Source organism: Kogia breviceps, chromosome 8, assembly GCF_026419965.1.
Source record: "Kogia breviceps isolate mKogBre1 chromosome 8, mKogBre1 haplotype 1, whole genome shotgun sequence".
Lineage (NCBI taxonomy): Eukaryota > Metazoa > Chordata > Mammalia > Artiodactyla > Physeteridae > Kogia > Kogia breviceps.
Window position 1 is genome coordinate 38,773,079 of NC_081317.1, and position 15,261 is coordinate 38,788,339.

The 15,261-nt window shown below is 41.3% G+C and overlaps 1 protein-coding gene across 1 annotated transcript in view; it reads right to left on the bottom strand.

Moving 5' to 3' along the window:
- Positions 1 to 477: 477 nt before the first annotated feature.
- LOC131761571 (uncharacterized) overlaps positions 478 to 15,261 on the bottom strand; it is a 38,407-nt gene continuing 23,623 nt past the window's right edge. The window contains exons 5-7 of the mRNA XM_067041062.1: positions 11,444 to 11,730; positions 7,841 to 8,007; positions 478 to 1,900 (exon numbers count right to left, since the gene is read on the bottom strand). Coding sequence (XP_066897163.1) covers positions 11,538 to 11,730 — 193 coding nt within the window. The 3' untranslated portion in view covers positions 478 to 1,900; positions 7,841 to 8,007; positions 11,444 to 11,537. The remainder of the gene's footprint in view (positions 1,901 to 7,840; positions 8,008 to 11,443; positions 11,731 to 15,261) is intronic.

Genomic DNA, 15,261 nt, shown 5'->3' on the forward strand with positions numbered 1-15,261 from the left:
TTACTATGTGCCAGGCACTGTGCCAATATCAGCTTATACAATGGTGACTGAGACAGATAAGGTCTCCGCCCGCATGGAACATACGGTCTACTGGGGGAGTTAGACAATACAAGATCCTTAACGTTGCAAATGATAGAAAAGCTGAACCCAAACTGACTCATGCAAAAAGGGGAATTTATTGGCTCATTAAAAAAAAAAAATCCAGAAATCGGGCTTGCTACTGCGAATGAAAAAAAAAATATCACCTGCGGTATCAGTGGACAAAGGATGTTGCAGCCATCAAGCCATTACATTACAGCTTGCCCCGACGGTGAGCCCTGAGGGAACTCAGGATATGAACAGGATGGCCGCCATCTAGCAGTCAGCTGCTGCCGCCATCCCCCCACCTCACCCGACAGTGCACCCTGAGGAGACTCAGGATGAGAAACCACAGGGAGTTTGAAAAAGAATAGGCATGTGTATAAATGAATCTCTTACCTGTACACCTGAAATAACACAATGTTGTTTATCAACTATGCTCCAATATAAAATAAAAATTAAAAAAAACCCCAACCAACTCAAGTAGGCCATTAGTAAAAAAAGAAAAAGGAAAAGAAAGCACAGGATACTGTCCCCAGATCGCTGAGGTTCATGTCAAAGGAATGATTTCAGTGAGCCCAGACTCTCGCATCTTCCCATACACAGAAAAGCACTAAATTCCTTAAGTTGAGATGTCTGGTTTTCTTTTATTTATTTATTTATTTATTTAGATGTGGACAATTTTTAAAGTCTTCATTGAATTTGATATTGCTTCTGGGTTTTTTGTTTGTTTGTTTTGGTTTTTTGGCTGTGGGATCTTAGCTCCCTGACCAGGGATCAAACCTGAACCCCCTGCATTGGCAGGTGAAGTCTTAACCACTGCACCACCAGGGAAGTCCCCCAACAGTAAACTTTTGATGTTCTGACTACTTGGTCCTTGTTGCAAAAACTCCTGTGTATCCTGGCTCCTCCTTTACCTCTTCGGAGAAGTCTCTCAGAGTCTCTGTGAGATGCTGTGTCCTGGGCTTAAGTCTTCAGTTTTGTCCACGGAATAAAACATAATTCTCAAATTTTAGATTGTGTATTTTTTCAGTTGACACTATCTATGAAGTTTTATCTAGGACCTCAAGCAATGTCACCAAAACCTATTTCTCTTACACCCCTGGTTCTGCTTTTCGTGTGTGGGCTCAGTCCTTAAACTAGTTCTCCCCTCAGTGCAGCAAATGTGTTACAAACTGAGAGTCCTAGAATATATTTCATTGCTTCTCATTGGCTGATTGGGAATGTGATGCTCTGATTGGTTCAGCAGGAGCTTCCTAGCCACTATTATTATTATTATTTGCTGCAAAAAGCTTTATTATTTCCATTTGGTCCAGGGCTTGGGTTAGGGCTCCAGGGTGGTTCCAAAGCAGCCTAGTGGCTGCAGAGAGAGAGGCTTCAGGCAGAAGCCCTGACACCAGAGGGGCTCCTCAAAGGCTGCTGGGCTCCAGAGGCTCCTAGTCGTGCTTGAGGGTGAGCCTTTCAAAGAGATACACGTCCAGCCCAGACTCGGGGCCCCCAGCCTGTGGAGGTTCGTCAGGTGGTTGCCATCTTCTTGATGAGTTTCACCTGCTGCTATAGGACGTGGCTCTCCAGGAAGTCACAGAGATGGGGGTCTACTCAGGCAGAACCCAACGCATGCAGATCCAAAAGGGCCTGGGTCAAGTTTTTCTCCATGAGCACAGTGGCTTCCGTAGCTGCCTGGGTTTTACCCCACTCATCTTGGGACGGCTTCTGCAGGTCCTGGAAGAGGGTGAGGCCACTGCTGGTGTTGCATCTTCAAGAGACTCTCAGCACCCTTGGGATTCCCCTCTGCCAATTTGTGGGAAAAGTGGCCCACACCCTGCAGAGACACATCGTAGCCAAGGTCAAAATAGAAGTCCAGAGAGAGTTGGTATAAGCAGATAGGGTAGGGGGTCCCCAGAGAAAGAACCAGTCATGGCTTTCTTGACATAAATAAGCCATTTCTGGCCTAAGCCATTTTGTGATCTAAGTCTGGCCACAGTGCTAGTCCTTGAACAGATTTCAGTAATTAATGATCTTAAGAGAGCAAAAGAATGCAGAAACAAACGACTATTGTCAAGTAAGAGAAGTAACAATAGCAAAGATAATATATCAATTGTAAAAACCCCCAGTTCTCTTTCAATGGTAAAGGTTAACCTGAAGCTCTCAACCACCAGATCAACTGGCACCTAAGGGAGGATGATGTTAACCTTTTCTGGACCCCTGTGACTTCCATCAACTAAAACTTGGAGTCTTTTGACCACCCAAGTCCCTTCATGAAAATGCTTGTACCCTTAGCTTCCTCAATTGTACTGTTTAGGGAGACACTGCTTTGGGAAATATCCCCAGTGTTCTCCTTACTTGCTGCAAGTAATAAATCCTTCCTTTTCTTGATCTTTGGTTTGGTTGTGTCAACTGAAAAAATGGCACAATCTAAAAGTTGAGGATTTCAGCAGACTTTCTGAGGACTTAAGACCAGAAGACAGCCAGATAGCTCTGTGGGACTGCTCCAAAAAGGTAAGGGAGGAACCAGGATACAAAAGAGTTTTTGCAACAAAACCCAGGTAGTTGGAACATCAAAAGATTACTGTTAATTAAAGAAAAACCAGACATCTTAAGTTATTTTAGTACTTTTTTATGTATGGGAAGATGCAAGAGTCTGGGCTCTTTGAAATCATTCCTTAACTGTCTAGGGCCTCCATACTGAATCAGATGCACAGTCGGGGCAGCTGCAGTGGCTGAGGGATTGATGGCTGCAACATCCTTTGTTTACCGATATGGCAGGTGACGTTCTTCCACAGTTGTATCTTTTAACTCGACACCCAACAAGAGGCAAACCCAGTTTTTCGGGTAACAGTAGGTGTAGGAGGCCCGCAGATGCATGTAGACCGGGCGGTTGATGACAGCCTCTATCTCCGTGGAATAATTTTGACAAATCTGGGAGCTCATGGTTGATTGGCATTAAGGAGCTAAGCTCAGAAAATGATGTTGGCTGGTCCCTGAGACCGAGGAGAGCTGAGTGGTTGGTCCAAAGGTTGCAACTGATAAATAGGTTGGAGGGTAGATGGGGGCTGGAGGAAGGGGCGTCTCTGAGTCTGTTCTGTCCAAACACTGTTGAAGCAAGAGACACATCCACTGGACTGTGAAGCACACTGCTTCCTGGCCATTAGTAGAACGAGGAGTGGACTCTACTTTTGAAGCCTAATAGCTGTCAATAGAGAAGTGGCTTTCCTGGAGGAAAACTGCAGTACTGTATCCAGAAGAAGGAAGCCCCCCAAACATTAGATGCTCATGAACAAAGATAAACAATGATATATCCTGATAATTAAACTAAAGCTGATCAATATTGTTAGGCAAAATGCTTTAGTGGCTGCCTATTTCAGCAAAGCCTCATGGGGGTTAACCTGCGTTCGATTTGCACTGCACCTGTAGGGGTCAGTTCTCCTGCGTGCAGACAGCATCCCACTACTAATTCTGCCTCAGGGCTTTCTTGGCAGAAATTCTTTGGGAGCTTGCTCTGCCAGGTACAGGGTAAACTGGAAGCATTCACCAGGGGCAACCGTTAACCAAAAAAGGAGAGAAGTTGGTGGATAAAGGCCCCAGACTCCAACCATTTCAGAGAACAATTCTGATGCACATTCTACGTGATGCAGCAGAGGGTTCCTAGGGGGAGGGAGCCCCAGTAGTCCATAATCGTACCCAGCCAATAAGTGGGTCCTTTATTGGATTTTCCTCCTTCCTTGTCTCATTCTTCTCCACTCTCTCTCTAAGTAATCTCTTCCTAAGTCCTTAGCTCAGTCTCTGCCCAGGAGATATCAAAGTGAAACCCAGCTGAGACCCAAAGGCTGGACAGAGCTACCCATGCAGAGAGCAAGGGGGAAACTGTGGTTTTGAAAAGGAGAGTAGAACTCCCCCATCAAATAGGAACAACAGGTCAATTTTAGGCCACAGGGGAGAGCAATGAAAGGTAAAAATGAAAGCGCATTTAATGAAGGTAAAACTGAATTGTTTCTACTATTTTATATTAAGAAGCATTCTTAGAATTATTTCCATATTAATAAGCATAATTAATTTTATAATGTGTATAATTATTAAAGTTGATTAGTTTTGTTCCCCCCATGCACTGCAAATATTTTGAAAGCAGGAATTTCTTGAAGCTGGTATCTCTAAATTAAATTAAACTCAGCAAATTTGCATTGAGTATATACCATATCCAAAGTACTTTGCTAAATGCTGTAAGACAAATTGTCCTTGCTTAAGGGGCCCTCAGAGTCTAGTAGAGGCAACAGATATACGTATCTGGCAAGCTTGAGACTAACCAAGGAAACTATGGGATTACAGGTATAATCCTAGTACTGTACCTTGTGGCTTCTTAGTAAAGGTCATGTATTCATTCCTCTATTACCAAGCATATACCTACCAGATCTGTATGAAGGACCGCCTTTGAATTATTATCGTTATTATTATTCAGGTGCAAAAATATTAATGTGTCTCCAAAGGCCAACTCTTCTTACAACTACAGGCAAATTCTCTACCTTTGCTGTGAGCATCTTTCCTGTCTTTTTGAGACTCTCCAAAGAAAACCCTAATCTGATCTTTTTCATGGCCTCCCAGGCATATTTCCTGAGGGTTTTGGAAGCTCTCCCTCTGGGAAATGCAAATGCCACATTTACAGATTCACAGAATGTTAGCTCTGAAAGGGATCTTAATGATTTCTAGTGTTTCCCATAGAAATCGGTATATATATTGCATACCAAAAGGGATTGGGAGGTTTGCATCTGTAAGTGGCAGACTCAGGGGCTCCAGCTGCCCTAAAGGCCAAGGGGTTCAATACCTCTGCATGCTAGTGTGGCTAGACAGGGGCAACCAGATGACTGTCAGCTTGCCTGTAAGCTGTTCTGGTCACATTTATGTTAGCTGGCACACTTGTTTGGAATAATACCTTAGAGATTGTTTAGTACAGCCCTGCAGTTCGTTTGTTTTCCAGAACTTCAGTTTTAGAAAAGAGGGAACCAAGGCTCAGAGAGGTGGCATGGCTTACCCAAGGGCACACACTGAATTGGAGTTTCTCCTCATAGCTCCATTTAGAGATGGCTCCTCTTCCGCAACTTAAGGTCCTTTCACAATGCTCTTATCCAATTTAGGGAGAAGAGAGCTTACGGTGGGAAGCAGGGAGAGATGGAGGTAGGGAGCAGTAGTAAAGTTCAAGGAAAGTTACATGCAGAAACACAGGATGTGAGACAGAGCATTCCTTTGAGTTTCAGGGAGCATATCCTGGATGCGTTTAGTGCTGAAGCAAGCGAATTATGATGATCCTCCCAAAATAACTTTGCTTTAGAGCTAAAGATATCCAGCCAGGCTCAAGGTTGCACAAGCCTTTTCCCCACAGCTCTTTGCTAATTGAATTAAACCCTTCTTGGCAATAGGGGAGTCTCCCAAAGACTGAACAGAAGGATTGATTTTGCACATGTAATGACTTGGCTTTCCAGTTGCTTCAGGCTGCCTGCCTCAGCTCAAATTCCTCCTTGAGCTACTGTCTGCTTTCATCTTCCTGTAATCATTAGTGATACCTGATCCCATTACACTCTAGGGGCCTTCCAGGCACACTCTGTTGACTAATACTCATGATTGCTGCTAATTCATAGAGGGAAGAGCTCTGTACTGGCTGGTACATCTTCATAGTGTTCTTATCCACTTTTCAATTTCGGATGCAATGCCAAGGGAACTGAAGGTACTTCAATTAGAAAAGGGAATGCTGCATTTTGTTTTCCGGAATCATGTATGTGCTAGAATCAAAGCCAGCAAGAGAGGACAAGAAAAGTCACAGAATTATAGTCTGTCTTCGAGTAATTCACCTCCCATTACTGTGGACTTCTACTCACTTTCAAAGCTCACTGTGTTTTGCTCTGCCCAGAGCCCACATGTAGCATTCTTCCAAGCTCTGAACCTTTCTCCCATTCCTTCGTGGTAATCTGTCTTTCGTGGCCTATCTTCTTTTCATTAAACTCATGAATATCTAAAAATTATGTTTCTAACTGCTAAGGCATCTCCCTCATAAATTAAATATTTCATAGCTCTAAGTTCCTTTGGAGAATTAGAATTTGCCTCAAAGGAGTGACTCCCAGGCTGAGAATTTCAGGGAACTTGATGAACCTGCAGTCGGAGGTATTTGGGGTAGGCATTTATTTTAAGTTTTCTTTATTTCACATCAGCCACTCAGGTTAGTGTGAATTAAAAATGTTCCCTGCCATATCAGCAAACAAAGGATGTTGCAGCCATCAAGCCATCCCATTACAGCCCCCCTGACTGTGAGCCCTGAGGGAACTCAGGATGGAGACAAACAGGCTGTCCACTGCCAAGCCCTGAGCCACCACAGTCACCCCCAACTGTGCACCCTGAGGTGATTCAGGATGGGGAAAAGCAGAATACTGGAGGCAGATAGCTGAGGTGCATATCAAAGGAATGATTTCAATGAGCCCAGACCCTTGCATCTTCCTATACATAGAAAAGCACTAAATACCTTAACTTGAGATATCTGGTTTTCTTTAATTAACAGTAATCTTTTTTTTTAACATCTTTATTGGAGTATAATTGCTTTACAATGGTGTGTTAGTTTCTGCTTTACAACAAAGTGAATCAGTTATACATATACATATGTTCCCATATCTCTTAACAGTAATCTTTTGATGTTCCCACTACCTGGTCTTTGTTGCAAAAGCTCCTATACATCCTGGCATCTCCCCTTGCCTCTTCAGAGAGGTCCCTCAGAGAGATCTGAGCGTCCTGTCTCCCAGGTTTAAGTCGAACGTCTGTCGAATAAAACATAACTCTCAACTTTTAGGTTGTGCTTTTTTTTTTTTTTTTTTTTTTTTAGTCGACACTAGCTAACATTGCCTAGGAGGTGAATAGAAATATTTTACAGTGTTTATGGTTCTGTGCAAGATGGTAATCTGCAAAAAACTAAATCAGTAGTGACCTTATCCTAGAAAGCAGGACTGGTCATGCAGGCCCTCAGTAAGAAACCAGAACATATGGATAATAAATAGTAAGAGAGACTAACTCAATTATTTGTTCAGGTCCATTCTTCTGTGGCTGTATGAACACAGCATTTATTAAAAATTGTCCATTTCACTTCCAGGAATAAACAGAAGCATGATTCACAAGGGAGGAAAAGGCCTGTAAGGTATGAAATCATCACCAGGCCAAAGAGATGGCTACAGTTTGTCAGAATCACTGCTGTCAATAAATAGTGAAACTTTCAGAATTTGGTTGCCCTCTGAATAAAACAAGAAAGAATGAACACATGACAAGTAGATTTACCTTTGGCAGAAACAATCCAGAGATGGTTTGTAGATGTGTGACTATTAGAGATTCAGGAAACCTCTAAATTTTATATCGCTGACCTACATATATCATCAAGACAAGGAATATTAGCAAAGAAAGCTATAGCCTACTAAACCGTGTTTTGCATGGAGCACACATATAGCAGTGTTCCACTGGAGTTGGCAGTATGGGTTTTACAGAACTGATTGTTAAATATTCAGGTAAATTCTGTTGGTCCCTTGAAATCAGCCACAGTGGGAATGTTTATACCACAGAAATTGGCAGTTGCTATAGACCATGGAGTTTTGTTTGCTAGTTTTGTTTAGTTCTCAGAGAGTTGGTTTACCAGTCCACCACTGTCCAGCACTGCTAGAAGCAAAGAGAGCCTATCTATCAGGAAAATGTACATTCCCATCTCTCAGAGAGGCATGTGTTGTGTGGAACTGGGAAAACTCACCAGACATTTCCCAGAACCTGGATGGAGTATTCCTCCAAGTCTCCTTCCTTCAGGTCTATGCTCACTAAGCAACCTTCTGCTTATTTATCTGGTACCAGTAGATGAATTGGTGTCAGATGGTATTCCTTCAAGTCCTGGGGCTTCTAAGGAACTGTTCTGGAGGACATCTGGGGAAAGAGGAGAACATCACACCAGGCTGAGCAGCCCTTTCATCTGTCTTCAACAGGAGCAGCTTCATTTTCTCTGTTTTACATATTGGTCACACACACACACACACACACACACACACACACACACACACACACAAAACCCAAAACAAAACAGTTGCTTAGAGAAAGCATACCACCGCTAAAAAAAACTTTCAAAAATAGTAGGCCAGAGGTTTTGTTTGCCAGAAAAAGCACATCCCTTATTAAAGTTAACAGTTTATTTTTCTGGGCATAATTCGGCCACTTGTGAGTTTAGTTAACTTCAATCAGCTTCCTATTAACTGATAAAGTTGCGATGCACCGACTGAAAATTCAAACTTCTTGATTTACCATGTTGAAGACTAGACTCATCAGTGAGGAACTGCGCTTCTGAGATTTCGATCAGGGTGGTCAGCACACTTTCCTCTCTGAGATAGCTCTCTCTTACATGGAGCAACTGGGAAACTTTCTCTGCTACAAGGAAACTGGAAAAGGTAGTCAGTCTGGTGAGCTAAGCTCAAGTCATGGGACGTTTCTGTCTATGAAAATGGTTCTTCTAATTACAAAAGTGACCTGATGTCCCTCAAAATTTTTAGAAAATTAGAAAAGCAAAAAGAAGAAAATGAAAATCACTTTATCCACCACCCAAAGACAGTCACTATTACTTCTGGTGTATAGTCTAGCCATTTATACAAACACACATGTTCATCCACATACACATGACTTTTTTCTTCTTCCACATGACTTTTTTTTTAAGAGGAGGTTTAAACTTTGAGTTTGCAATGTAATGACATTTGACTGGTTCTCATCACAGTTTCTGTATCTGTAATACCTGGGTACAGGTTGATCTCTACACAAAAGGCCTTTTCTCTATATAAAATGCTAAATAAAAGGTAATGTAAAGCCTTCAAATTAAAAAAAATCAAGTAGTTATTTTACTAGATACTACATGCATACAGTATAATCTAAAAGCATAATATGGTGTTCAATAAATGTGAGTCTCTCTACCACAGTCTACCAGTTCTCCCCAGAAGCAACCACTGTTATCAGTTCCTTGTTTGCTTTTCAGAGACACTCTGAGCCTATGCAAGCATATTTGTAAAGTGTAACAGCTAATTTAAAGAGCAGATTTTTGGTTTATATATGGAAACAGAGCTCAAACATTTTCCTTCTACTAAAATATTCTTAAAAAGTCTTTCATTGTTGTTTTGTTTTTATGCATTATTTTCCTTTATGGTTAGAGAAAGCTTCCATCTATGGTCATTACTATTGTCAAAATCATCAGCAAACATGAATTAAGTTCTGGTGTATGCAGGTTACTGTAAGAATACCTTCATTTAGAGAATGAACTATCCTGACTTTGGGGGTGAAGGTTGGGGGTTGGTAAGATGATAACTGCATAATAATGAGACTTCCTCCAATTCAGAAGTAAGAAACATATCTACATTTTTGTTTGGAAAGTTCAAAAGAAAAAAACCCCAGCACAATCACATTTAGAATTGAGTAGGTTATGTGTATTTAAGAAGTCAAGTAGACAGAGTAGTTCTCATTACTTATGGATAATCAACATGGAGGTAGTATTAGTTTTCTATTGCTGCTGTAACAAATTACCATAATCACAGTGGCTTAGAATAACACACGTTAATTATATTACAGTTCTGTAGATTAGAAGTCCAATACAGGTCTTACTGGGCTAAAATTAAAATTTTGACAGGGGTGCATTCCTTTCTAAAGTCTGGGGAGATTCCCTTTCCTTTCCTTTTTCAGCTTCTGGAGGCCACTGCATTTCTTGGCTTATGGCCTCCTCTCTCCACCTTCAAAGCTAGCAATGTTGCCCCTGTCTGATCTGTCCTCTATAGTCACATCTTCCTCTGACCACAGCCAGGAAAGACTCTCTGCTTTTAAGGTCTCATGTGATTAGATTGGGCCCAGATAATTCAGAATAATCCAGATAATCCAGAATAATCTTCCTATTTTAAGGTCCTTGATTTAATAAATCTGAAAAGTCTCTTTGCCATGTAAAGTAATATATTCATAGGTTCTGGGGATTAGGATGTGGGTATCTTTGGGGAGGGGGCATGATTCTGCCTTCCACAGGTATCAAGAGAAATGAATTTCCAGAGAAATCAAGCATTCCTTCTATGCTGTTCTGTATTGTGCAAAATTCTTGGGAAAATCTCCAAATGGAGCCTGAAATGGCTGGCTCTAGCCAAGTAGCAATTTTTCATTTCTTATAGGAAAAATATACTAGCATATCATGACCATTGTTCACAAGCAATGCAGGCCAGAGCCACTGAGTTTTTCCCTGTAAGATATTTTCATGTCTCTTTGAGCAATATCCACTAATCCTTTGGTTAAAATCCCTCTTAATTATGAATCCTGTTGTTTTACTTTTTTTTTTTTTTTCGGTACGCGGGCCTCACACTGTTGTGGCCTCTCCCGCTGCGGAGCACGGGCTCCGGACACGCAAGCTCAGCGGCCATGGCTCACGGCCCCGCCGCTCCGCAGCATGTGGGATCCTCCCGGACCAGGGCACGAACCCGCGTCCCCTGCATCGGCAGGTGGACTCCCAACCCACCAGGGAAGCCCTGTTTTCTTACTTTTTTGACATGCATTTCTTTATAAATAATTAAGGCGTAAGCCTGTCACTTTGAATTTTAAACAATGCAAAAGGAAGTTGTAAAAGTATTTTTACCAGTGTCCCAGAATTAAAGCTCATTAAGTCTCAGTTTCTCAGGGAGTAATCACAGGTCTAGAGTCCTTTGGCAAATCAAAGATTCCCACCTAGAAGGAAGACTGAAAGCACTACAGATAATAATACCTAGATATTTTGGGAGACACTGTATATATGACCAGCTGTCTGAGGAAGAAAAAAATCAAACTTGGTTTACTGATGGGTCTATAAATATGCTGGCACCATACAAAAGTAGACGGCTGCAGCATTACAGCCCACACAGGGGTGATCCTGAAGGACAACAGTGAAGGAAAATCCTTCCAATGGGCAGAATTTTGATCAATAGGTATGGATCTATGCTGCTTCTTGGGCAGTTGCCAATTGTTGGGCTGGTGTTAGGGACTTGGAAGAAATGGGATTGAGAGATTGGTGACGGACGAGGAAGTTTGCAAAGGAGGTTATGTGGATGGACCTCTCTAAATGGGCACAAACCGTGAAAATATTTGTGCTCCACATGAAAGCCCACCTAAGGGCATCTACTGCAGGGAAGGTTAATTACCAGATAGACAAAATGATGCTCTCTGAGATGTCAGTCACTTTCCCCAGCCACCGCAGTGTTTGCTTAGTGGACCCCTGAGCAAAGTGGCTGCAGTGGTTGGGATAGAGGCTATGCATGGGCTCAGCAACGTGGCTTATGCTTACTAAGGCTGACTTGGCTGACACTACTTCTGAGTGCCTAACCTGCAAACAGTGAAGACCAACATTAAGTCCCAATCGGTGACTTCTCCAATGCATGGCACCCAGTAGCCAGCAGCTGGCACCCCTTCAGGCAGTTTCATAGTGGAGTGTCTCGGTGGGATGCCTCCACATGAAGAGCTTTCCCCAGCATCCTAGATGATGGAGTTCTAGTAAGTTCCAAAGGACAGGTTTCCAGCAAGTTCTGCCAGCACAGTACCACGGAGACTTCACCATCATCTCTGTGAGTCACTGCTGTGCTCTCTCCAAGATCTGGATCTTGAACCTGGGGACTGATACAGATAGAGAACAAATAATTTGATTGATTGTTGTCCTGAAATTTCCATCTCATTGTGATGAGAGGAATCAAAGTCCAGTCTAGCCCTAAGAGTATAAAGGTATGCCCAAATTTCACATATCTAAAAATAGGAAATAATGTTTCTTCAATAATTCATAAAAAATTATTTATTTTTAAACTGAAGATAATTCTGCATGACTTCTCTTTGTAGTTAAAAAAAAAAATCCAAATCTTTCATATTTGCATTAACTCTTGTTTTAAAAGCTGTTGTCCACAAAGTCGATTGTGACAGAAGAGAGTAATGTATAAATGAGACTTCACAATGGTTGCCTTTGGTTTCAGGCTAATGCAGTCTATTGGTGCCCATGTTCCGTGGCTACTTTAAAGCCAGAAAAGCAATAATTAACCTTTGTAGGGACCTTATGATTTACAACCTGCTTTTACATATACTATACCTTTTAAAAAAATTTATTTATTTTTGGCTGCATTGGGTCTTCATTGCTGCATGCGGGCTTTCTCTAGTTGCTGAGAGCAAGGGCTACTCTTTGTTGCAGTGCGCAAACTTCTCACTGCGGTGGCCTCTCTTGTTGTGGATCACGAGTTCTAGGTGTGCGGGCTCAGTAGTTGTGGTGCACGGGCTTAGTTGCTCTGCCGCATGTGGGATCTTACCCGACCAGGGCTCGAACCCATGTCCCCTGCATTGGCAGGCGGATTCTTAACCACTGCACCACCAGGGAAGCATACATATACTATAACTTCTAATCTGCTCAACAACTTTCAAAATTAGTTATGATAACTTAAATAATATAACCTTTTTGTTAAAATATCATATTTTTATTGCAGAAAGTTGAACAACCATTGATAAATAAAAGAATAAATTTTAAATGATCTATAATTCCATTATCAAGTGATAACTTGTTAAAACTTTAATGTTCCAGTCTTCTTTTTATACAGACATGTTTTTATAAAAATGGAATCATGTTGCATGTAATCTGCTAACTTACAAAACAATGTATCATGAATATGTTTATGTGTCATTAAGTGTATTCCTCTTAAACCATGATCTTAATCTTTTTGTAATTGGACCTCTTTAGGAATCTAATGGGGCTTCCCTGGTGGCGCAGTGGTTAATAATCCACCTGACAGTGCAGGGGACCCGGTTTCGTGGCCCGGTCCGGGAAGATCCCACATGCCGTGGAGCGGCTAGGCCCGTGAGCCACAACTACTGAACCTGCGCGTCTGGAGCCTGTGCTCCGCAACGGGAGAGGCTGTGACAGTGAGAGGCCCACGCACCGCGATGAAGAGTGGCCCGCAGGGCTTCCCTGGTGGCGCAGTGGTTGAGAATCCGCCTGCCGATGCAGGAGACACGGGTTCGTGCCCTGGTCCGGGAAGATCCCACATGCCGCGGAGCAACTAAGCCCGTGAGCCATGGCCACTAGGTCTGTGCGTCCGGAGCCTGTGCCCCGCAACGGGAGAGGCCACAACAGTGAGAGGCCCGCATACCGCAAAAAAAAAAAAAAAAAAAAAAAAAAAAAAAGAGTGGCCCGCACTCTCCACAACTGGAGAAAGCCCACGCGCAGCAACGAAGACCGAACACAGCCAAAAATAAATAAATAAATTTATTTTAAAAAAATCTAATGAAAGCTATACTCCCTAAGTCCCAAAAGAAGCAGCTATGCAATTACACAATTAAAATTTATCAGTTAATAAATAGAGGAGGATCCAGGATTTATGGGATTTGAAGTTTATATGATTTTGGAGACCCTATTTTTTGTTTTCAACTTTATTTTTTCTTAGGTTGCATGCCTACTTTTAAAACATTTAAATAATGTAAAATATATAAAATGGCAGTGCCTACCCCAACCTGGCCCCAAGTATTTCTAGTAAGTAGAATGGTATTTTCCCTTATAGAACCCTATTTATGAAACTATAAATGCATAATAATTTCTGTAGTATTGATTTTTAAAAAATACGAATTTCTTCATACAATCCATACAGTTCAACAACTTGCTTTTCTCATTTAACAATATATCAGACACTGAAGAATTTCTTAAATATGAGAAAGTGAATTTAATTTTGACTCCTCATTTCTAAATTTCAATCTAATTAATGATTAGCTGGTATGAAACTATTTCTTTAATGTTTTCAAATCAGTTAATTATTAGTCGTTTGGAAATGCTAAACAGTTTTATTACATAGAAATAAAGAGTACTTTTTAGTGTTTGTGATTTCTGTTAAAAATTTATTATTTTGGTTATTAAGAACAAAACAAAACAAAACACTTGTCTAGATTGTAGGATTGAGAAACTGACATGAAAATGATGGGAAATTCCCTCCTTCTTACACTGTGGGGAGCCCTCTAAAAGGGAAAACACAAAATTATATATAAATATATTTCTTTAGAATGAGAAATTACAATATTTTGCTGGAGACTTGGAGATTCAGGTGCTTTTTAAATGAGATCTATTTAGGAATTTACCAGAAATGCTATGTAGAAATCCTTCTTGATTTCAACTTGGCTTCCCCTTCATGCCTAGACAATTCTTTAACTCTCAGCAATTCAGCACTCACAGGCGCCTGCACAAGTGGGGGGCTATGAGAGCTCTCTTCACTGCTCACTCCATTAGCCTCAAGGTAAATCCACAGCTATTCATGAATGAAACCTTTTGGGCCCCAGGTTAAAAACTCCTTCTCTACCACATCATTTTTAATGGCTTCCTAGTCATCTATTGCATGGATGTACAATAATATGTTTATCCAGGTGCCTTCTTTTGAACACTTAAGATGGTTTATAATACCACTCTGGGATAATCATTCACTTAGCTAAATCTCTGCCACTTCCCTGGTTACTTCCTTAGGATAAATTTCGTTAAGTGGATCAAAGGGTATGTCAAATTTTCAAATGTCAGATTTGGCAGGAATATTTAAGTTCATTTCACAAATGAAGAAAGTGAGAGTATAGTGGTTTACAGATAATGGATCGTTAAACTCAGTTTTTCTGACTCTGAATCGTATATCATTCGGTCTACCACCTGACCACTGGAAACCATTTGCCACTGTAAAAGGGTTTAGCCCCCAGAACCACACCATTGTGTGAAATGCTGGGTTCCTTCCCAGCCTTGTCATGTTTGTTTAGGTTCAGCTCAGGTTGCTCTTGCTGCACTTCTGCTCCATGTTTTTTTTTATGGGAAACCTTTTAGTTTGACATATAACAGCTGTTAGGTATTTTGTTGAGCATTATCATTTGTTTAACTCCTCAGAAGATTTCAGGAGGATTGTGTCTGGCACATAGAAGGTGCTCAATAAATTGATGATTGTTACAACTCCAGAAGATTGGATATGTATCAGAAATTTCATGATTGAGCTTGTGCCTCTAACATTTATGGTTCCAGATGGAAATGACTGTAGACTGGGAGAGGACCACTATTATTCTAAACCTTATGGCTATAAAGTTTCGTGATAAAGTTTGTGGCATTTTGTATATTTCTCTAGTAAAGGTATGGAGGTAAGGAAATCACCAAAAGAG